The sequence below is a fragment of the Balaenoptera borealis genome (genome assembly GCF_965194805.1).
Source record: "Balaenoptera borealis genome assembly, chromosome: 1".
NCBI classification, from domain to species: Eukaryota; Metazoa; Chordata; class Mammalia; order Artiodactyla; family Balaenopteridae; genus Balaenoptera; species Balaenoptera borealis.
In genome coordinates, this window is record NC_138860.1 from 58562510 (window position 1) to 58587454 (window position 24945).

General features: G+C 39.1%; 1 protein-coding gene across 6 annotated transcripts in view; it reads right to left on the reverse strand.

The window, feature by feature from the left end:
• DNM3 (dynamin 3) overlaps positions 1–24945 on the reverse strand; it is a 576662-nt gene that overhangs the window by 339423 nt on the left and 212294 nt on the right. For all 6 annotated transcript variants that reach the window (XM_082382854.1, XM_082382856.1, XM_082382851.1 and 3 more), the window contains exons 7-10: positions 21135–21277; positions 10134–10269; positions 7544–7611; positions 4101–4239 (exon numbers count right to left, since the gene is read on the reverse strand). In XM_082382854.1, coding sequence (XP_082238980.1) covers positions 4101–4239; positions 7544–7611; positions 10134–10269; positions 21135–21277 — 486 coding nt within the window. The remainder of the gene's footprint in view (positions 1–4100; positions 4240–7543; positions 7612–10133; positions 10270–21134; positions 21278–24945) is intronic.

Below are 24945 nucleotides of genomic sequence, written 5' to 3' on the forward strand. Positions count from 1 at the left end.
TGGCAAAGTTAATCCAAGAGGAATTAAAGTAACAGATCAGAAAGTTAAAGGTAAATGTACTGCTTGTCAATTTATTGCCTCTCAGCTCCAAATTCAACCTTCTTGCCCCCTCTGTGAAAATAATCCTGGGCCCTCTAAGTATTTTTCCTTTGCTGGCTGACACCAAGTGAAGTTTTGTCAGGAGAGGCGGGGCCTGGAGAGACACTGAGGGAGGAAAAGGCAGGCTGAAGCAGGCTACTGCAGTACAAGGCAGCCACTGCCCCTACCGTGAACAGTTTGCAGCAGAGTGTCTCCAAGGAGACACCTCCCCGTGGACACCCTTTCCCTCCCAGCATGCTCCAGAGGGCAGATTTCACCGCAGCATGACACTACGGCAACTTTTCTGCCACCCGGTGAGCCACATCCAGGCCCACTTCAAGGAAGTCCCAGTCTTAGCCTTGGTCAGGGGCCCTCTTTCCTGGATGTTCCCCTAAAGGTGGTACCTTAGCATCTGCTCCTTACAGCTTCTACCCCTATATTCAGTTGTTCTCTTAACTTAACAACTCTTAACAACTTAAGAGTTGTTCTCTCTCTTCTGATTGGACCCAGACTGATACAATGGTCAGGAAATATAATAAAATCAGGAAGAGACAGGTAGCTAAGGAAAAAAAAAAAAAAAACCAGAAGCCAAAGCTCTGAAGGTCTCTTTGAGTTTAAAGACTGGTTATAGGGAGAGTAAAGGATTGAGAGAGCTGGAAGGGCTGGAACCTGTGGCAGAATTTAGGTATAGAGAAGAACTGCTCTCTCCCTTCCTCCTCCCCAGCACCCTTCACACCTCACTCATAAAGTAGGAACTTCCACCAACATTTCTTCTCTCTTGAGAAAGTACTACGGGAGAAGCCCTTGTCATTTTCGTCACCTTGCAGGAAAGAAAAAAAAAGAAAAGACAAAAGGAGACCTGTGAGCCCCTGACCTGTGTTGGCTCACAGCTCCCTGCTTCGTAGAGCAGGCGCACTACATCACTGCTCACTGCAGAGGCCCGTAGGTGTGAGCTTAGCCAAAACACGCTGTGCTCCTTCTGGGTGCACATCTCACTCTCTCCGCCACTGTGGGCTCTGAGGTTAACGGCTGGAAGAGGAAGTAACGGGAGGCTCCCACTTCAGCAGGAAATCCCAGCCATGTTTTCCAATCTAGATTTATCAGCAGCAAAGCAGATACTAAATTTCAATTCTCCTTTACGCTTTCCTACTAATTTTCCAACTGACTCAAAAGCTAAAAGAGGGTAGAAGGGGGTAATCAGTGTTCTGAAAATCCTAGATTTAGCGTTTTAAATTTCTGAAGAATCTTTTGGTAGAACATTTGTCCACCATGACAGGGGCTGGAAGCGGTCACAAGGAGTGTGATGCTAGTGTGGAATGAGTGGAGAACCACTGCAGCCAAAGATCTCCAAGAGCGGCAGCTACTGGGTGTTGGACATGACCTCTACTAAAGTCATCCAAGTTGAAGGTGAACTTAGGATGGAGAGGAAAAATGTAAGCCAAGTTCTAAATATCTTGATGAATACAAGGCAGTGACCAGGACCTGATGGTGACAGTGAATAGAAGAGAGAAGGGTGGCAGAGCTGGTAACACCCGGGCCTTAATGGAAGACTTTTTATAGGAAGGTGAAGGAATAATGTTTGGAAGTCACAAATGGAGAAGTACACAAATGTCATGCCTGATCCAGGCCCTTAGATTCTTTGAGTTTGGGCCAATAAATATCCTTCAGTGAAGGGAGCTGAAGGGTAAACAATAATCTCAGGGAGAAAGCTAGGTTATATTTAAGGCAACATATAAAATGTTTTGAGACGATAGTACAAATATACAACCACCACTGGTCTAGAGAGCTTAATGGAAAAGGAGGTTCAAAGGGCGGAGAGCAAAGAATAAAAGCCAGAAAGTGTCCAGGAAGAAGCTGTCTCGTCCCATGCCATCGGCACCAACTGTTGGTTTTCCAGTAAGCTGGATACAATGGGAAGTGATAAAAAAAAAAAAAAAAGATTCATACATACCATAAACACTTTATATAACTTAAAACATAAATGTACACACATGTGCCAATCTTTTGATGTGAGGCCAAGGCCTGTTCTCTGCATATGGATCTGCTGATTGGAGTTATGCATCTTCTGTCTTACATAAACCACATCCTTCATCTGTGATTTCCAGTTTTGCTTTCTTTAAAGTGGAGGGGAAACATAAAGACACTCGGGAAATCATCTGAATGCACAGCCCATCTAGATTTTTATCACCGCCCACCCCCCATATACTTTTAGCCTTGTCCTACCTACACCTAATCAATTGCAAAGCTTTTGTAGCTAACCTTTATTAAGTCATTCCAAAGCTGGATTTTTATGGAAACAAAATTCAAAGTCTTTCCTGCATTTGATCAATTTATTTACTCTTCACTTAAACTACATAATTAAAATAAGAAGGAAAACTGGCTAAACAGGTTTGAGGACAAACACAGCACAACTGGCCATTGGAAAGAAGACCACTTAACTGGTGGAAGCAGGAATGCATGGGCAACCTAAAGCTTTTGGCTGAAGAAGACATCTATATGCTGAGGGCGGCAATCCATGTGATTAAATAGAGAATGCAGTTTCAGTTAGTTCAGCAAGTCAGTTAAGAGGAGGCCAATATACAGGTGACAAGACTAACTGTATTTTGAGGTATAGGCAAGGACAGGAGGGATGTGAAGTATTAAATGGCTTCAAGTTTCCAAATGAAGAGCTGGCATAAAGACATTTTTTTCTTCCCCATGTGCATTCTTTTCCCTTTCCTCAGTCCCTTAATGCCTATGGCTTTTCCTGTTTTAGAGAAGAGAAAATAGAACTTTAAGGAACAAGGTAGAAGAATAGTAAGAAGTCTAGAGAAGGGATCTGAAGCTCCAGAGCCACTTCTGGGCCCCAAGCTAGTTCCACTTAACTCCTTTTCTTTTAGCATTGACAATCCTGAATTCCTAAATTTAGCTTCCTTTCCTCTTTCACTACTTATATCTTTCCTTCATCTGAGTTTTTCTGCAAGGTAACTGGGAACCAACACTAATATTCATTCTCTCTTTCTTTTCACTGGTTTTTCAGGAATGTTACTCATAGTAACCATACAGAAAGGGAAGGGTAACAAAATTAACAAAATCGGAAGTATATATACTTTCAAGAAATAAAGTAACAATAGTAACTGCCATAGGGCTAGGTCTACCCTATCCTAACACCATCAGTGATTCCCTTCTTACATTTTCCAGTACAGGGTACCCCTTTCATGTCCCTGTGGAATGGATGGAATCCAGCACAATTCCTCCATGTTCCTCAGTGAAGAGCCCCCAGATTGGGAAGTCTCTTGCCCACTACTCTCCATCAATAAATATTACAATAAATATTACAAGATGGAGAATATTGGGTGCTACTAAAAATGGCCATTTATAGATTAGCCACCATTTACTGAGCACTTACTATGTTTAATCAATGTGTTAAGTGCCTCATGGGTTTCAGTCATCGTCTTGTTTAATCCTCACTGAGGTGATATCATCATCATCATCATCATCATCCCCATTTCAAATAGAAATTAACAAAAATATAAAGATTAAGTATGATGCTCAAGGTCACACAGCAAGTAAATAGCAGAGCCAGGATTTGAATCTAGATAACTGGACCTCAGAGGCTGGGCTCTTAACTACTATACCACAATGCCCCTTCCCAGAACATCCAGGTTCAAGTGGAATTCATTTAAAATTTAGAAGAATTACCTTTTTGTTACAAACAATATTACTGATTCCCTTCCCCTAACAATTACTCCCATCCATGAACCACAGGAAAAATTGGTTTAGGGCATTCACTTAATTGTTCTAAAGTGATGTTTACCTGATTAAGAGAACAACCCTATTTCGAATGGGGTGATAGAAGTCAATATGCCCATCTATCATGAAACCAATTCCCACTCAGTACTTTTCACAATCCTTCCCCTTGAGCAAACACTCAACCTTCTGTGACAAAGTGGAGGGTCAGGGAAAGAGAGTCATGTAGCAGGGTAGGAAAGATGGGTAAACCAAGTAGTTACTGGTTGCAAAGTTACATAATTCAAACTTACTTTTTTGGTACACTTCTTGACAGTGTTGATTAATTCTTGTATTACCAGATCTACACTCTTCAAGGAAGGCCCTTTCAGCTTTACAATTTGTTTTTTGACTATTGCTTCGAATGCCATGTCTGGAGTAAACAACCCTGTCCTGAATGTAAGAAAGAAAGCAGCACGTTAGATATTTTAAATTGAATGATATTCAATACTCTTTTTAAAAACGTTTTAATTGACATGCTACTTAAAGCATACAAAAAGCCTAGTTTAAAAGTTACATAGTGATTTATTCTATCCACAGTATCATTTGTAATAATATCCTTAATACATTCTATAGATGATTAACATTATCTAAAAACAGTTCCCAAAACGTTTTCAAGGCTCATAATGTGACCTTCAATATTTAACTGTCATTTGTCTCAACTCACTGGTTCACAGCAATACAAAGGAATGCTACAACAGAAATGGTGTCCTAAATTTACATTTCTATTTCTAAAGTATTCCAAAAGCAATCCTCTCTTCTTCTTCATGGAGTAGAAAATGATCTTCACTTTCTGAACACTGAAATAGTAGCATTCCTGGAGTACACAACATATTATTTCCAGGAGAGCTGTATTATAGTGAGCTCAGTGGTTCCCAGTTTGAGGTCCTGGGGTGCTGAAGGAAAAGGAAGGCAGTTAAGTGGAACTATCTTGGAGCCCAGAATGCCTAAATTGTGAATTTACAAAAATGAAAACTGATAACCAAAGTAGCAAGTATCTTTTCATTTGGATGGAATTAATTAAAACTGATGTCATAACAATGCTTTTCTCATGCTGTACAGAAGCTCAGGAAAGCAGGTATGTGTGTGCATGTGTGTGTGTTTCATAAAAAAGTAAAAAATGATTACTCATATTTAAACAAAAGGTCAATGGAGAAAAACTACAATAACAGGGATCCTGAACTCTGACATATGCCATGCCCAAAGACGTGCAGGCTCCAGATGTTGGTGGTTGATCCTCCCCATCCTAGACCCTCCTCCCTCCCCCTTATTTGGTTACCTTCTCTTCCTGAAACACTCAATTTTATGGTACCTCTTTTGGGAGATTTCTTTAACACTTCCATTTTAGCAGCCTTATTCTATGTCCCTTCTTATTTACTTAGCACCCTGTGCCCACCTCCATTTCTAATTGTACTGTAGTAATCATACTATATTGTAATTGTAATTTCTCCACTTTGGATACAGAATAAAATCCACGTTGTTTAGTCTGACGTTAAAAATTTTCCCGTCTGTCCCTAATCTTCCTTTGAGGTTATTTTCCTCCTTCCTTTGATGCACGCTATGTTTCAGCCAAACCAGACCATTTGCTTTTCCACAAACATATTCATACTAATATTTTATGTCTTTTCCTTCATCTATGATGTTCAGTTCACCTTTCCCACAATTTCAGCCTGTCCAAATCCCACCTGTGCTTCAAAGACCGGACCAAAAATAACCACTTCCTACAGCTCTCCTCCTCCAGTCCTGCCGCTGACTAGGTCTTCCTTCTCTGAATCCCAGCGTCCTACTTTGCACTACAGTAGTCTGAGCACATATTTTAGTCCTGTTACTACACTGGTAGGGAGAGTCGTTATTGTCTTTATCTTTGTTTTCCCCACAAGGAGGGATCCCTTGCTCATCACTGGCACTCAGTGTTAGCAGAACGAAGAAGGACCATCAGGTGGGTCCCCAGTGGGCAAAGATGGTTTCTATTATTCAAATATCTAACAGAATCAGTTGGGAACAAAACTCTTCAAATTAAGTGTATTTAAGGGCATAAATAATCACACCATTAACATGTCTTATACTCAGGACACTGTGCACTTCTTATCATCTTATAGGCAAATGAATTCCAGAATAATAGTAACAACCAATCTCTTCTGTTGGTATGCACGTAAATCAGAAACCTACAATCCTGAATCACTGAGCTTTTGCAGTTACATTCAACGAAAATGTAACTGGTAAGGAGTTTTAAAAGCCAAGTAAAACTACTGTATTTGATTAAGTAAAATACTTTATGACCCACCCCCCCGCAAAACGTAATTTGGTTCTACTGCATTTATCAAATCAGTATGTTCACATACTAGCTCTGCCCAGCTAAAGAGCAAGACATAGTTTCTGTACCAAATGTATTCTAGATTTGAGGGACAGGGAATAGAATTAATAGGGAACTAGAAATCCTGTTGAAGGTTAAGAAAAAGACATTGGATGTGGTTATAGATGTTGTCTCCTTTTCACTGTGTGAATGCATATTTGCCCATACTATTTGAGACTTGTAGAGGAGATTTTCTAAATTTTGTAAGGATAGATAATTCAAATGTCATAACTCCTTTGGAAAATCACCCATCACACGTACACTCAGGGTCAAGTTTTGCTCTCTCAGCCTCTGTTCCCAAAATAGTCTAAAGTTGGCCCTGTGGCAAAAGCTGAGATACAACCGGCCAATGGACTGGGGACCCCTCCTTCATGTAAGATGATCATGAAGTAGGCAACCTGTCTTCTTACCTTGAATTCAGGACGCCTCAGTTTAACATATGCTCCATTACATTGTATTTAGCCCTCTATACATGAACTCAAGAAATGTTTGTTTTAAATCCATTTATTTTTTTATCAATTATTTTTATCAATTCATTTTTTTTTATCATTTATTTCTGTAATGAAAGTAAATGAAAATAATCCCACTTCATACAAGGGTGAATTCAGGTACAAGTTCTCCTCCCAGCCTCATGTCCCTCCGCTCTCCTGTCTACATTCCTAACTCCAGTCCAAATGTATGGCTTCCTGCTCCACGAATACGTGCTGCCCTTTGCCACCTCCATGCCTTTGCTCACATTACTCCCTCTACTTTAAGCCCCCTCTTTTCTCCTCCAGCCTCAACAATCTCCCTCCTCTCACATCTCATTGCATTGCCACCTACCCCATACACACACAAACGGACACACACACACACACACACACACAAGCACATGTATCCACACAGACACCTTTGCTTGTTGAAATCATTCTTGTTCTCAAAATAGGCAAGGTGTGACTCTAAAGTAACCACCTTCATTAATCTTTCCCAATCTTGCTCCATAAATCCAGCCAAAATTAATCTATTTGGTTTCTGTGTAAGTAATGATCACTTATGAGCAAGTCTGGCCTCTGTCCCTGAAATACAGAGCCCTGAAGAACAAGGTCTTGTTCATCAGTAAATCCCTGATTGTTCAGAGCACAGTGCTGTGAGGGCAGAAAGGGTTTTTGTTTTTTTAATTGTAAACAGACAGTATGCCAATAGTAAAAATTACCATTGAATCCAAATGAGGATTTCCTATTTCTTACTCCCACCTCTATATTCTACTCTGCTCAGATGATGAAAAGGCTACTTCACTAGCCATTCATAAACATTAACATTTTTTAGTAGCTTGAACTGAAGACAAGGAAAATGTGAAGCACTTGCCTGATACCATGTATGTTTTTGATTGCATAGCTTATTTCTCTTCGCAGTTCTTTCTCATTGAACTCCATCTGCAGATGCAAAATGAGCCACAGTTATGACACTTAATTCCTTTGAATAATAATATCGTTGAATATTAAAATATGAGAATAACTTGACTCCGTTATTAATAAAGACTCATGTCTTTCCTAACCTAAACCCAGATGGTCAAAACATCCGTTTATATAAAGTTCAAGGCAACACAGAACATTAGGGATTTCTGGGAGATTTAGTGCAGCGGATTTTAACTCTATTATAGATAAGGAGTGCTGTGCATAAAGGATGACTTCTGGACATAAATCTGGCTATTCATTTGAATATATAATTCTTCATTCTTTTGATGAATATAGTAAATGTATTCACATATGAATGCATAAATAAGTGTCACCTGATGTACAACGGCAGTCCAGCTGTGCTGAGATTAACAATGGCTGTCTTTTCTCCCTGGCCATTTTAACCACCTGAGTTCAAAGCCTCTTTAAAAGAGGAAATTAATAATATTTTGCCAATCCAACACAGGATAGACTACTGTATAAAAATTTCCCATAAGTTTTAGGTATCTTAAATTTATTTGGAAGTAGGGTCAAAGTGTCATAGAGCTTAGACCTGGAAGGGACATCAAGAGAACATTTGATTCAGCCCCTAACTTTTGAGATTTGGCCTCTCCAGCCTCATTATCTGTCCATTTTCCCCCTCACACTTTATGCCATAGAGCAATGAACTGCTTTAGTTCTACAGCTCAGCCTTTACCATTCCTCCCTTTCTGTCTGGAACAACCTCTCCCGTGACTAATCCCACCTCTTCCTGCTTAACTAGCTGCTCATCCTTCTTAAGTCAGCTCAGAAGCCAGGCTCCTTTACACAGTCGGGCTGGGATTCATGTCCGTGGGCCTTGTTTCCATAGCACCCTGCGCTGAAGTTTGTCACTTTACCTAGCACATTTTAATGAAACTGTCTATTTACCCATCTGCCTCCCACATCAGGAAATAAGCACCCACCTCTGTATGTGAGGCGAGTAACATAGTCCCTATAATTACCTAGATACCTATTGGGCATTTCAAGCTGAACATATCCAAAACAAAACTCTTGATTCATACTTCCACACTGAACTTTTCCTCAGTTCCCCTCATCTGACGGGCACTAACATTTGCTCAATTGTGCAAGCCAAAATCTTGGAAGTCATCTTGAATCTTCTCTTTTTTGCATCTCCCATATCAATCCAACCCCCATTGACTCTACCTCCAAAATCACAAATCCATCCACTTCTCTCAAGCCTCTCTTCTGAGGCATTTTTACTATAAAGCTAAAGAAGTTTAAGTTTCAGGACTTCTCCCTTGCATAAGCTCCTTCCAAGACCCGTGTCTGAGTTTATAATTTTATATTCTTCTTCTTCAAGGGGGTCCCCAAAATTGTATAGGCTTCAGGCCCTACAGAAAGTGGATCCACCCCTGCTCTGGCCTACTGTTTAACTCACCTTGTCTCCCTCAGTCCACTCTTGCCCCTTTACAATCCAACCCACACAGTGTTCTTTTAAAATCACCAACCAAATTCGGTCACCAACCAAATCCTTAAAACTCTCCCCCAACTTTCCATTGTTAAACGTAAACACTTCACAGCAACCTAGAAAGCCCTGCATAAACTGGGCACTTCCTTCCTCTGAATTCATTTTCTTCCCCCCCACCCGTTCATCAGCTCTACCCCAGCCTCAGCTGTTCCTCACCTGCTGTACAGGTGCTTGCTCTAGGGCTTTGTCCTTGGCTTCCTGCCTTGAACAACCTTCTTCCTCCAGATACTTACAGGTGACCTCTTCATGCCATTCAGGTCATGCTTTAAAGGCCCCATAGTCAGAGAGACCTTGCCTGAATATTCCATCAAAACTGGCTTAGCCAATGGGGGACTACGGACAATTGTTTCTCGGTAGTGCCTGAGTTATCTACCAAGTTTTATCATTTGTATTTTTCACAAAATGTTAATTCCAATGTGCTTACACTTATATTCTACTTTTTCAATTACCTTTCTTATGTGAACAGTTTCTGATTCTTAGTCTTTAATTTTTTTCACCTTATATAATCCAATAAATTGATATTCCATAAAAAATTTTTAAATAAATGTTAGCTCTTATGCTTGACCAAAAAAAAAGTGGCTTATGCAACTCCCCTCTCTCTCATATTATGTTACATAATAATACCTGATATTTTTTTCCTTTTTTATTTGTTAATTTTCTGTCTTTCCCCACCAGACAGTATCTCTGTCTTGATCCCTGGCATGTAGATCACTGGTACACAGTAGGTACACAAGAAATATTTTTAAATTAATTAGACAACAAATAAACCAATTTGTCATTGTTGAATTATTGAAATGTCATTAGATCCCATTAAATAAAATCAGAACCATCAGTAAGAAAATAACTTCTCTCCTAAATCTCATTATCTGAGTATGGAGGCTTTTGTTTAAAGAAAACCACTTACCACTCACATAACATTTTATGAAAAGTTATGTAGAACAGAATATAGAAATGAAATGAAACAAAAGGAAAAATAACATTTGGTACAAACCTTTACTATCTCAAAAGGAAAACGTTCATGGAAAATACGATTGATTTTAGCACCCCCTGAGAGCTCCAGGGTATCTACTTGATCCCCTGACCCTTCAATTCTCTTCTCAAAGTCCACAGCAAATTGCTGAACCATCCTATAATTGTGAAAGAGAAATAAATTCAAGTTAAAGTTACGAGGTTTCACATTTTTCATTTTAATTTGCTATGGTTAGCAATTCTTTTCCTGGTGTTCTTAGCGGCACCTACTGGCAGAATTAACATTGCACTCTATTCATTACTGAAAATATAACTATAGGAAATACACGTTATTAAGATTTATTTCAGACATTTAATTTAAAATATATATTTTAAAAGTAAGGAACCAAGATGGAGGAGTAGAAGGATGTGCTCTCACTCCCTCTTGCGAGAACACCAGAATCACAACTAGCTGCTGGACAATCATTGACAGGAAGACACTGGAACTCAGCAGAAAACATACCCCACATGTAAAGACAAGGAGAAGCCACAATGAGACCGTAGGAGGGGCACAATCACAGTAAAATCAAATCCCATAACGGCTGGGTGGGTGACTCACAGACTGGATAACACTTATACCACAGAAGTCTACCGACTGGAGTGAAGGTTCTGAACCCCACATCAGGCTTCCCAACCTGGGGGTCCAGCAACAGGAGGAGGAATTCCTAGAGAATCAGAGTTTGAAGCCTAGTGGGAATTGATTGCAGGACTTCGACAGGACTGGGGGAAACAGAGACTCCACTCTTGGAGGGCACACACAAAGTAGTGTGTGCATCGGGACCCAGGGAAAGGTGCAGTGACCCCAGGGGAGACTGAACCAGACCTACCTGCTAGTATTGGAGGGTCTCCTGCAGAGGTGGGGGGTGGCTGTGGCTCATCGTGGGGAGAAGGACACTGGCAGCAGAAGTTCTGGGAAGTACTCCTTGGCGTGAGCCCTCCCAGAGTCTGTCATTAGCCCCACCAAAGAGCACAGGTAGGCTCCAGTGTTGGGTCACCTCAGGCCAAACAACCAACAGGGAGGGAACTCAGCCCCACCCAGCAACAGTCAAGTGGATTAAAGTTTTACTGAGCTCTGCCCACCAGAGCAACAGTCAGCTCTACCCACCACCAGTCCCTCCCATCAAGCCTCTTAGATAGCCTCATCCACCAGAGGGCAGACAGCAGAAGCAAGAAGAATACAATCCTGCAGCCTGTGGAACAAAAACCACATTCATAGAAAGACAGACAAGATGAAAAGACAGAGAGCTATGTACCAGAGGAAGGAACAAGATAAAACCACAGAAAAGCAACTAAATGAAGTGGAGATAGGCAACCTTCCAGAAAAAGAATTCAGAATAATGATAGTGAAGATGATCCAGGACCTCAGAGAAAGAATGGAGGCAAAGATCTAGAAGATGCAAGAAATGATTAATAAAGACCTACAAGAATTAAAGAACAAACAAACAGAGATGACCAATATAATAACTGAAATGAAAACTACACTAGAAGGAATCAATAGCAGAATAACTGAGGCAGAAGAACAAATAAGTGACCTGGAAGACAGAATGGTGGTATTCACTGCTGCGTAACAGACTAAAGAAAAAAGAATGAAAAGAAATGAAGACAGCCTAAGAGACCTCTGGGACATCATTAAACGCAACAACATTTGCATTATAGGGGTGCCAGAAGGAGAAGAGAGAGAGAAAGGACCAGAGAAAATATTTGAAGAGATTATAGTCGAAAACCCCCCTAACATGGGAAAGGAAATAGCCACCCAAGTCCAGGAAGCGCAGAGAGTCCCAGGCAGGATAAACCCAAGGAGAAACACGCTGAGACACATAGTAATCAAATTGGCAAAAATTAAAGACAAAGAAAAATTATTGAAAGCAGAAAGGGAAAAACGACAAATAACATACAAGGGAACTCCCATAAGGTTAACAGCTGATTTCTCAGCAGAAACTCTACAAGCCAGAAGGGAGTGGCATGATATACTTAAAGTGATAAAAGGGAAGAACCTACAACCAAGATTACTCTACCTGGCAAGGATCTCATTTAGATTTGATGGAGAAATCAAAAGCTTTACAGACAAGCAAAAGCTAAGAGAATTCAGCACCACCAAACCAGCTCTACAACAAATGCTAAAGGAACTTCTCTAAGTGGGAAACACAAGAGAAGAAAAGAACCTACAAAAACAAACCCAAAACACTTAAGAAAATCATCATAGGAACATACATATCGATAATTACCTTAAACGTGAATGGATTAAATGCTCCAACCAAAAGACACAGGCTTGCTGAATGGATACAAAAACAAGACCCATATATATGCTGTCTACAAGAGACCCACTTTAGACCTAGGGACACATACAGACTGAAAGTGAGGGGATGGAAAAAGATATTGCATGCAAATGGAAATCAAAAGAAAGCTGGAGTAGCTATACTCATATCAGATAAAATAGACTTTAAAGTAAAAAATCTTACAAGAGACAAGGAAGGACACTACAGAATGATCAAGGGATCAATCCAAGAAGAAGATATAACAATTATAAATATATATGCACCCAACATAGGAGCACTTCAATACATAAGGCAACTGCTAACAGCTATAAAAGAGGAAATCGACAGTAACACAATAATAGTGGGGGACTTTAACACCTCACTTACACCAATGGACAGATCATCCAAAATGAAAATAAATAAGGAAACAGAAGCTTTAAATGACACAATGGACCAGATAGATTTAATTGATATTTATAGGACATTCCATCCAAAAACAGCAGATTACACTTTCTTCTCAAGTGTGCACGGAACATTCTCCAGGATAGATCACATCTTAGGTCACAAATCAAGCCTCATTAAATTTAAGAAAATTGAAATCATATCAAGCATCTTTTCTGACCACAATGCTAAGAGATTAGAAATCAATTACAGGGGAAAAAACGTAAAAAACACAAACACATGGAGGCTAAACAATACGTTACTAAATAACCAAGAGATCACTGAAGAAATCAAAAAATACCTACAGACAAATGACAATGAAAACACGACGATCCAAAACCTATGGGATGCAGCAATAGCAGTTCTAAGAGGGAAGTTTATAGCTATACAAGCCTACCTAAAGAAACAAGAAAAATCTCAAGTAAACAATCTAACCTTACACCTAAAGCAACTAGAGAAAGAAGAACAAACAAAACCCAAAGTTAGCAGAAGGAAAGACATCATAAAGATCAGAGTGGAAATAAATGAAATAGAAACAAAGAAAACAATAGCAAAGATCAATAAAACTAAAAGCTGGTTCTTTGAGAAGATAAACAAAATTGATAAGCCATTAGCCAGACTCATCAAGAAAAAGAGGGAGAGGACTCAAATCAATAAAATTAGAAATGAAAAAGGAGAAGTTACAACAGACACTGCAGAAATACAAAGCATCCTAAGAGACTACCTACAAGCAACTCTATGCCAATAAAATGGACAACCTGGAAGAAATGGACAAATTCTTAGAAAGGTATAACCTTCCAAGACTGAACCAGGAAGAAACAGAAAATATAAACAGACCAATCACAAGTCATGAAATTGAAACTGTGATTAAAAATCTTCCAACAAACAAAAGTCCAGGACCAGATGGTTTCACAGGTGAAGTCTATCAAACATTTAGAGAAGAGCTAACACCCATCCTTCTCAAACTCTTCCAAACTATAGCAGAGGGAGGAACCCTCCCAAACTCATTCTACGAGGCCACCATCACCCTGATACCAAAACCAGACAAAGATACTACAAAAAAAGAAAATTACAGACCAATATCACTGATGAATATAGATGCAAAAATCCTCCACAAAATACTAGCAAACAGAATCCAACAACACATTAAAAGGATCATACACCATGATCAAGTGGGATTTATCCCAGGGATGCAAGGATTCTTCAATATACGCAAATCAATCAATGTGCTACACTGTATTAACAAATTGAAGGAGAAAAACCATATGATCATCTCAACAGATGCAGAAAAAGCTTTTGACAAAATTCAACACCCATTTATGATAAAAACTCTCCAGAAAGTGGGAATAGAGGGAACTTTCCTCAACATAATAAAGGCCATATATGACAAACCCACAGCAAACTTCATTCTCAACGGTGAAAAACGAAAGCATTTCCCCTAAGATCAGGAATGAGACAACGATGTCCACTCTCACCACTATTATTCAACATAGTTTTGGAAGTCCTAGCCACGGCAATCAGAGAAGAAAAAGAAATAAAAGGAATACAAATTGGAAAAGAAGAAGTAAAACTCTCACTGTTTGCAGATGACATGATACTATACACAGAAAATCCTAAAGATGCCACCAGAAAACTACTAGAGCTAATCAATGAATTTGGTAAAGTTGCAGGACACAAAATTAAGGCACAGAAATCTCTTGCATTCCTATACACTAATGATGAAAAATCTGAAAGAGAAATTATGGAAACACTCCCATTTACCACTGCAACAAAAAGAATAAAATACCTAGGAATAAACCTACCTAAAAAGGTAAAAGCCCTGTACTCAGAAAACAATAAGACACTGATCAAAGTAATCAAAGATGACACAAACAGATGGAGAAATATACCATGTTCTTGGATTGGAAAAATCCATATTATGACAATGACTATACTACCCAAAGCAATCTACAGATTCAATGCAATCCGTATCAAACTACCAATGGCATTTTTTACAGAACTAGAACAAATCATCTCAAAATTTGTATGGAGACACAAAAGACCCCAAATAGCCAAAGCACTCTTGAGGGGAAAAAAAGGAGCTGGAGGAATCAGACTCCCTGACTTCAGACTATACTACAAAGCTACAGTAATCAAGACAATATGGTACTGGCACAAAAACAGAAACATAGATCAATGGAACAAGATAGAAAGCCCAGAGATAAACCCACGCACCTATGGTCAACTAATCTATGACAGAGGAGGCAAAGATATACAATGGAGAAAAGACAGTCTCTTCAATAAGTGGTGCTAGGAAAACTGGGCAGCTACATGTAAGAGAATGAAATTAGAACACTCCCTAACACCATACACAAAAATAAACTCAAAATGGATTCGAGACCTAAATGTAAGACCGGACACTATAAAACTCTTAGAGGAAAACATAGGAAGAACACTCTATGACATAAACCACAGCAAGATCTTTTTTGATCCACCTCCTAGAGTAATGGAAATAAAAACAAAAATAAACAAATGGGACCTAATGAAACTTAAAGTCTTTTGCACAGCAAAGGAAACCATAAACAAGACGAAAAGACAACCCTCAGAATGGGAGAAAATATTCGCAAACGAATCAACGGACAAAGGATTAATCTCCAAAATATATAAACAGCTCATGCAGCTCAACATTAAAGAAACAAACAACCCAATCCAAAAATGGGCAGAAGACCTAAATAGACATTTCTCCAAAGAAGACATACAGATGGCCAAGAAGCACATGAAAAGCTGCTCAACATCACTAATTATTAGAGAAATGCAAATCAAAACTACAATGAGGCATCACCTCACACCAGTTAGAATGGGCATCATCAGAAAAACAACAAATGCTGGAGAGGGTGTGGAGAAAAGGGAACCCTCTTGCACTGTTGGTGGGAATGTAAATGGATACAGCCACTATTGAGAACAGTATGGAGGTTCCTTAAAAAACTAAAAATAGAATTACCATATGATCCAGCAATCCCACTACTGGGCATATACCCAGAGAAAACCATAATTCAAAAAGACACATGCACCCCAATGTTCATTACAGCACTATTTACAATAGCTGTGTCATGGACGCAACCTAAATGCCCATCGACAGCCTAATGGATAAAGAAGTTGTGGTACATATATACAGTGGAGTATTACTCAGCCATAAAAAGGAACGAAATTGAGTCATTTTTTGAGACGTGGATGGATCTAGAGACTGTCATACAGAGTGAAGTAAGTCAGAAAGAGAAAAGCAAATATCGTATATTAACGCATGTATGTGGAACCTAGAAAAATGGTACAGATGAACCGGTTTGCAGGGCAGATGCTGAGACACAGATGTAGAGAACAAACGTGTGGACACCAAGGGGGGAAAACCGCGGTGGGGTGGGGATGGTGGTGTGCTGAATTGGACGATTGGGATTGACATGCATACACTGATGTGTATAAAATTGATGACTAATAAGAACCTGCAGTATAAAAAAACAAACAAACAAAACAACTAATACTAAACTTTCTTTGGGTTATTTGTATGGAAATATGTTAATATAAATGTTTCAGACATTACATGAAATTTCTAAAAAAACAACAACAACAACAACAACAACCAAAAACCCTCTAGGATCCACCCACCTCTGTTACTTTTTTCATTAAGGTCTCTTGATTCTAGGTTTGAACTACACTCTTTTTTAAAAAAATTGTTCTATTGAAGTATAGTTGATTTACAATGTTGTGTTAATTTCTGCTGTACAGCAAAGTGATTCAGTTATACATATATACACATTCTTTTCTATTATGGTTTATCACAAGATATTTAATATAGTTTCCTGTGCAAACTACACTCTTTAGAGTTCATCAAACAGTACCACAGTTGTCTAGCGTCTGTCTCTGGTCCTCTCCTCTTAATTTCCCTGTCTGAGCATAGGTCCGGAAGAGACCTTCCTCTTTCTTCCCCATCCTAAGTCCCCACATGCTCAGATGCAGGTACTTGGCCCATGACGTTGCCCTTTCCCTTTCTCTCCACCAAAAACTCCTGGGGTTCCTTGGCTGTGATTCTACACTGCAGTGACCCCCTCTCCTTTTCTTTTTAAAGTCCAGTTTCCTTATCATGGCTTTGAGTTCCCTTCTCCCTTTTAGGTCCTGAACTGCCTCCCCAGCTTCATCTCCCACCCCTCCAGTCTACACTCCATCTGCTCCACCCTTCCATCTACCTGACTGTTCCCAGGCGTTCTCCACTCGTGCATTTTTCCTTGTCTTTGCTCTGGCTGTCCTCTGCCTTCAGTGTCCTTTTTACCATCCTTTACCCATGGAAATTCTACTTCTTCTTAAAGCTTTGCTGAGTTCTAATAGCCCTTCCTCTGTAAAGCTTTCCCTGCTTCCCCAGTCAGAACAAATCAGAACTGACTGCAGTTCCCCTCTCTCCTTTTATTTTCCAGTGCTACCTGCTCAGGATATCTTTCTTCATGAAAAAGTTATCATATGTAGGTAAGGACTGGATTCTCAGCAAGGTATCACATTGGAAAACAATTTGCTAAATTATTTGGTCTAAGGTGTTAATTAGCTGATAAAGTTTAACTTACAAATATAAGAGGCAGGTAATTACAGTAGACAGACTATATCATTGAGAGTCAGGAGACCTGGATTGAATCTCAGCTCTGATTCCTCCCTTTATCCCTCCCTACCTCCCTTTCTTCCTTCCCAAAATGAGGCTGGCAAAGTAAACATCAGCCAGGTAATGCAGGGCCTTGCAGCCCATGCTAACTGTAAACAGAAATCATTAAAAGATCCTAAGCAGAGGATTGAGAAGATCAGGTTTCTGCTTTGGAAGGATTTTTGGTTGGTTTGTTTGTTTTTGTAAAATATACATAACATTTAACATTTTAATTACTTTTAGGTGTATAGTTCAGTGGCATTAAGGACATTCACACTGTTGTGAAACTATCACCACCATCCATCTCCAGAACTTTTTCACCTTCCTAAAGTGAGATTCGGTATCTATTAAAAAATAACTCCCCATTCTCCTCTCCCCCTACCCCTGGCAACCACCATTCTACTTTCTGTCTCTACGAATTTGACTCTTCTAGGTACCTCATATGAATGGAATCATACAGTATTTGTCCTTTTGTGTCTGGCTTATTTCACTCAGCGTAATATCTTTAAGGTTCATCATGTTGTAGCATGTGTCAGAAGTTCCTTAATTTTTAGGGCTGAAGCATACTCCATTGAATGCATATACAAAAAACCCCCTCATGTTTTGTTTATCCATTCATACATCAGTGAACATTTGTGTTATTTCCATCTTTGGCTATTGTGAATAATGTTCCTATGAATGTACAAATACCTGTTCAAGTCTTTGCTTTCAACTCTTTTGAATACATACCCACAAGTAGAAAAATAAAATAAAAAAATAAAATAAATAAAATAAAATATATTTTAAATATCTGTGTCATTAAATGCATTCGCCCATTTAGTTACAACCATAAAATGGTATTTTAAAATACTTAAATTAAGAATTAAAGTTAAGCAATAAAACCTTATATATAATGGTCAAATGAGCCACAACTCCTGTGACATTACAATCACCTAGTGTTCCAACTGCTCCAGCTGAGCCCCCTCATACTTCATGAGCTACTCTCTTCCCTGGGCCCAGCATCACAGACCTCATTCTGCCAGAACAATATAAATTTCTGACTCCCCACCCATGCCCCTCTACAACTAGGTCTAGCCTTGTTTTCCAATGACTCCTCAGAATTTAATGAAATTAAAACACCTTACCCCATCACCTAAGATTCTCCATGGTCTGGCCCTGGAGGCCCCATCTCTTACTTCTCATCCCCACTCACCTTCCAAGCCAACCATAAAGAAGCTATTTGCAGTTCCCCACATGTACCAAATCTCTGTGCTTTTATACTTGTTTTCCTTTCTGCTCTGCCTTGTGCTTCTTTGTCTGGCTAATTTTTATCTGTCCTTCAAGACTCAGTTCAAGCATTAGTTTTTACAGGAAACTTTCCATGATCCACAGCCCTATTCCCCACCACCACTCATTGCCACCCAGATGAAGGGCCCCTCCTTGGCTTTCTCAGAATATTTTCAGCATAGCACTTAGCAGAGTACATCACCATCGTGCATCTATCAGTCTCTCTCCAAAGGGCAAGGACCATGCATTTTATTTATTTCCCCCTGCCTGTCATACAAGAGGTACTCAATAAGTTCAATGAAGGAATGAATTACCTCAAGGCAGTTGGTAAAAAACAAAGAAATATATTATAGAGAAAAAATGACTACTTGTATTTGTGATTAGTAGGTTTAGAAACTCTAATTTTGACATACTGGAACACTTTCAAATTCAAAATCTGTTAGATTAGGAAAAAAAACCCAAACCACCTAAAACTTGAATCTTTTATTCTCTTTCATCAAAATCATGGATGAATTAAAAGTAACTGCAAATATTTAGGCCAGAAAACTTAGAATATAATTAGATGTAGCTATGTTCATGTGTATGCTAATATTAATCTAACTTTAAACACCTGGAAAGGTATGAAACATTGGGAAACTTCTGAAAATTCACCTCCATTCCCTGTATCCTACAGCCCAGCCACCTGGCCCACTAGAACAAGCCGTACCGAAGTTCACACTCTTCTCTTGACCTCCTTCTTCCACCTGACAAACTCCTCCCATACTTCAGGGTCTCATTCAAGTATCTTTTTCTCTGTGAATTCACACTTTTCCTCACATGTAAGTGCTCTTTACCCGGGTTCCCTTAACATTTTATTCTTACCAGAAATGTAGCATTTATCAGATTTTAACACAGTTGTTTATATGTCTGATTCCACTGCTCTACTGTGGCCGCTTTTTGAGGGTTAAAATCTTATTCACTATTGAATTCCCAGTAGTTAGCACAGAGCCAGTCATCAAATAGGATACACAGAGATGAGAGCAAGGCAAGAAGGAAGTAATGAAGAAAGGGGGTGAGGGAGGAAGGCAGGAAGGAAGGAAAGAAGGAAAAAAGGAAAGAAAGAGCTGAATCAGCTCCCTAACAAGGGAAGAATCCAGCTGTGGAAAATTGTAACCTGAGTCCAACAGAATTACAGAGGCAAGATCCAGTCTTTGCAAAGAGAATAGTTTCAGTTGGGTGTTAGGATGATGACCTAGGGTCTAAACAGAAATAGCTTTCCTTTCTCTGTAACTTAGAGAGTTTTATAGGAGCTTAACCAAAGCCAAGAATGAAAAGAAAAGATAAACTAGGAAAGAGATGAATCCAAGAAAAAAAATTCTTTCCACCATATGATCTTATTATTTTTTTAAATGGAGGAATATAAGATAATGCATTTAATATGTTACTTAATTTGAACATTTAGAAATTTCCCCACAAATAAAAGGAATTATGTTGTGCATTTTAAATGCCAGATTAAGGGTATTTTGATTACAGGACTGCAGAGGGAGAAAGGGGCCATAAGAAGTGACAAGCATCATCTTTAGAGATGGACTTCAGATGTCTTGGAATGTAAGCTGGTCAGTGGGGGTCTTCTGGTGGAGAGAGAGGCAATTTGCGGCACAGGGATAAAAGAATAGATGAGGCTGAAAGGGGCTGAAAGAAGGAATGAGGATAAAAGACATAAGGGGCTGGCAATTCTCCAACAACTCTGCTATCCTAACCCAAGAACCCTCAGGGATAAATCTAATAACCCAAGGACAAGACAGCAAGATCATGAAGGAGTAAAAAGATACTTGGCAGTTTTCACATTTGTGTTTCTAAAGGGCTACATTAAAATCATTACCAAAAAGGAAAATAATTTAAATGTGTTCTTACTGTGTGTACTTTTTTTAAAATTAAATCCTTGGTTCTCATTGCATTGAAAAATACACACAGATAGATGATATGAAATGACTGAAATAAAAAGATAATAACTACAAGTGACAACAATAGAAACAGTTGCTTTTCTACAGGAACTTAGCCCACTTCTAAAGACTAAGGGCAAAAAAACCCTGCCGAGTTATCACTGTTGGTTTTGCTCATTTACTGAATCCAATTATAAAAACACAATATAAAATTGGGCATAGGATTGGGCATTGGTTAAATTTATAATAATAGAATTAATATCAACAATTATTTTTTTAGAAAACAAAGATTCAAGGCTCATTGTATGACATATACAAAGCCTCACTCATATACTTTACTTTTATGAAAAAACCTAGAAAATGGCATGACAGATAGACTAAGGAAAAAGAAAACTGAAGAGTTAGTTTAAAATGCTGAACAAGAGAAGGGAAAGGTAACTCACTGCAGCAATGCTTTGGTCTTCCTGGTGGGGTCTTCTGGCTTGAAGTTTTTATAGGCTTCTACTTCGTGTTCTATGGACAGCAACTGTCCCTGCAGTTTGTTCCTGAAGTTAGGTAGGGTGTCTCGAATGTGGTTGGTAAGTTGCTAAATAAAACAAACAAAATCATGCACTCATACAACAGATTGAAGATCAACTCAGAAGACAAAAATCGCCCTTCACTGTTTTCCAGGTCATTCAAAACCTTAAAAAGCCATACATACATGTGAGACTGACTGTGTAGACAGATAACTCCAACTCTCATCCACTGCCCTACGGCGAAGCTCAAAATTCCTTCAGCTAAAGTCACTTGCTTGGACAGTCTTTTTACGTCTGGGATACCCTGTTAAAAGGCAGCTAATGTTACTAATGAAGCTGCCTAATAACACCTTAACATGGATTGATTTGTCAGATCAGCTACCTTGTCAAAAGGAACCTTAAGTTAGAATGTGGTACAAATGAAGGAAATGGAGAGTTACAGGTGCTGCCTGAGTTCTCAGGACCAAATGTCTTACCACTGGTGGAGCTCAGAGGTACCTGTCAGCTGTTAAGTTCCTCTCCATTTTATAGCTCAGGCAGGTGTTTCCTCTCACCTCCACCTTTAGGCCCCAGTCCAACTGTGGTTAGTCACTGGCTTACACCCTCAACAGGCTGCTCATAAGCTTTCTTGTTGATATCTCTACCTAACCACCTGCTTGGCATTTCCACTGAAGTCATCTGCTGGCACCTCAAGCTCAGTCTGATAAAAAATTCTCCCAGAGATTTTCTAAGAGGGACACAATTAATTGAGAACAAAGGTGGGATATAAACCCAGGCTGGTTAGCTCTCTGCCTGATGTTCTTTCTATTACAGTGTAATTAAGGAAAGTCTGAATTAAAAGGAAAAAAAATAGATCATCTTCTTGAACTGCTTAAGGAATAAACTCAGAATCAAGAGAAAGAATATCAACTTCATAGAAATGTAGGAAAAAGAATAATAAATTTAAAGTAAGGGGAATAAATAGACCCAGACTGACTGAAGAACCATTTTAAATCATTTTTATGTTCATCTGAGGTTACCTGGATATATCTATTCAACAAATCTATAGTTATTTAATTGTCAATAGTTCATACTATATTATACCCTTGTCCACAGTTATGACTTATCATGTTATTCCCCTGGCATGTGCTGCCATTATGGCTCTGAAGCAGAAAACAAAAGAAGGGAGAAGACTGCATTCCCAGTAGCAATTCCACAAGACACAAACCCCCAAATCTAAGAGTAACAGTAACCACGAGAAACCAATAGCCACCTGACTGCCATGTGAGTGGTAAATAATCAAAATACTTGGTTTCTACCATTTGTTTCTCATATATCTCAATAGCAAAGCAATACTGTGGACCACTCCTAGCTTTCTAAAACACTTCTTTCCTTAGCTTTCATGACCCCAGCTCCTGTCATTTTTCTCCTAACCTTTCTGAATACCGTCTCCATCTCCTTTGCCAAGTTGTTCTCCTCTGCCAGACCTGTAAATATTGATATTCCTCAAATGTGGGTCCTACACCTCTTCTTTGGTCACTGTCTGTTCTCTACTAAGGCAATCATTTCATCCATGGTTTCAATAAATATTCAAACACCTGTGGCTATGGACATGTTATCTAAAGACCAGACTTCTTATCTTTGGTGAGGGTATAAGTATTAGACCACCTGCCTGACTTCTCCTCTTGGAAGCATCAACCTCAGCATGTCTGAAAAAAAGTACCTAATATTCCCTTCAGGGTTCTCCATTTTGATGACTTCATAACAACCTGGGAATTTGGGAGTTATCCTTGACTTTACCTCTCCATCACCCACCAGAGCTAATCTACCACCAAGTTCTCAATTTTCCAAAACATTTCTCAAATCTGCTTTCTTTTCCCATCTCCACTGGCCCTAACCGAGACCAAGCTACCATCGTTTCTCACTTTGACTCCTAAGTGGTCCTCTCATCTCTACTGTTGATCTTCCTATCTGCAACCACCATAATCCTTTCTAACCCACAGATATGACTGTGTTATTCACCTTCTCAGATTCCTTAAGCAACTGACTCCCCACTGCTCTTAGGATAAGAGCCAAAATCCTTAACTTGGCCTACAAACACTGTAGGATCCAGCCACTGCTTACATCTCCAAATTCATCTCTTACAACTCATTCCCTCATTCTCTGCACTCCAGCCATAATAATATTCCTTTCTATTCCTCAAAACTGTCCTGTTCTCTTCCAGTTTTTGCTATAGTAACTGGCTCAGGGTCAGAGGTGTTGGTGCACATTAAATCAGCAATAAAATTATCTTAATTTCAAACACAGTATGAAGGTCCTTGAAGCAACAGAGAAACGGATTATCTAGGAAATGAAAGATCTTCAGTATAACATTTATTCAATTTTCAGTCAACCAGAATCAGTTATGCCATAATTTAGGGGTCACCTGTAGTAACCAAATGGTCAATCATATCCATCCAGTATTCACAACTTAATTTATTTCTAACTTTATCTTTCTAATCATCTTAGTGATATTTCTCTAACATTTTTTTTCTTAAACCAATACAGGCATGAAAGCAGTAATCAAAAAAGAATTTTACCAGAGCTAAATATATTGATAGACTATCATGGTTCTTGTATGACAAACCAGTGTTCCTTCTCTAAAACATGTTCATAATTTTTAAATGACACAACTATCACTGCTTCATGGCTTCCAAATACTCATCTACCCTTAATTTAAAAGTACAAATTTCACATTAAAATAGAAGTACTATGTCGCTTGAAATAGAAGTGCACCACTGTTTTTTATTTTCTAAAACTTCTTCAATTGTTTTGCCCAAATGGTTCGGGTATAATGTAACAAGCAGCCTATTACTGCGATAGCCTCTACTGACACCTTCTAGGAGGGAACAATCAGAACTTTCGATAATTACTTGACTGATTTAAGTTCATAGATAAAAGTTACAGAGTGTTTTTTTTTTAATCTTAATTGGAGTATAAATGCTTTACAATGCTGTGTTAGTTTCTGCTTTATAACAAAGTGAATCAGTTATACATATACATATGTCCCCATATCTCTTCCCCGTTGCGTCTCCCTCCCTCCCTCCCTCCCAGCCCCCCATCCCACCACTCTAGATGGTCACAAAGCACCGAGCTGATCTCCCTGTGCTATGCGGCTGCTTTCCACTACCTATCTATTTTACGTTTGGTAGTGTATATATGTCCATTCCACTCTCTCACTTTGTCCCAGCTTACCGTTCCCCCTCCCCGTATCCTCAAGTCCATTCTCTAGTACGTCTGTGTCTTTATTCCCGTCTTGCCCCTAGGTTCTTCATGACCTTTTTTTTTTTTTTTTTAGATTCCATATATATGTGTTAGCATATGGTATTTGTTTTTCTCTTTCTGACTTACTTCACTCTGTATAACAGACTCTAGGTCCATCCACCTCACGACAAATAACTCAATTTCGTTTCCCTTTATGGCTGAATAATATTCCATTGTATATATGTGCCACATCTTCTTTATCCATTCATCTGTTGATTGACACTTAGGTTGCCTCCATGTTCTGGCTATCGTAAATAGAGCTGCAATGAACATTGTGGTACATGACTCTTTTTGAGTTATGGTTTCCTCAGGGTATATGCCCAGTAGTGGGATTGCTAGGTCGTATGGTATTTCTGTTTTTAGTTTTTTAAGGAAACTCCATACTGTTCTCCATAGTGGCTGTATCAATTTACATTCCCACCAAAAGTGCAAGAGGGTTCCCTTTTCTCCACAC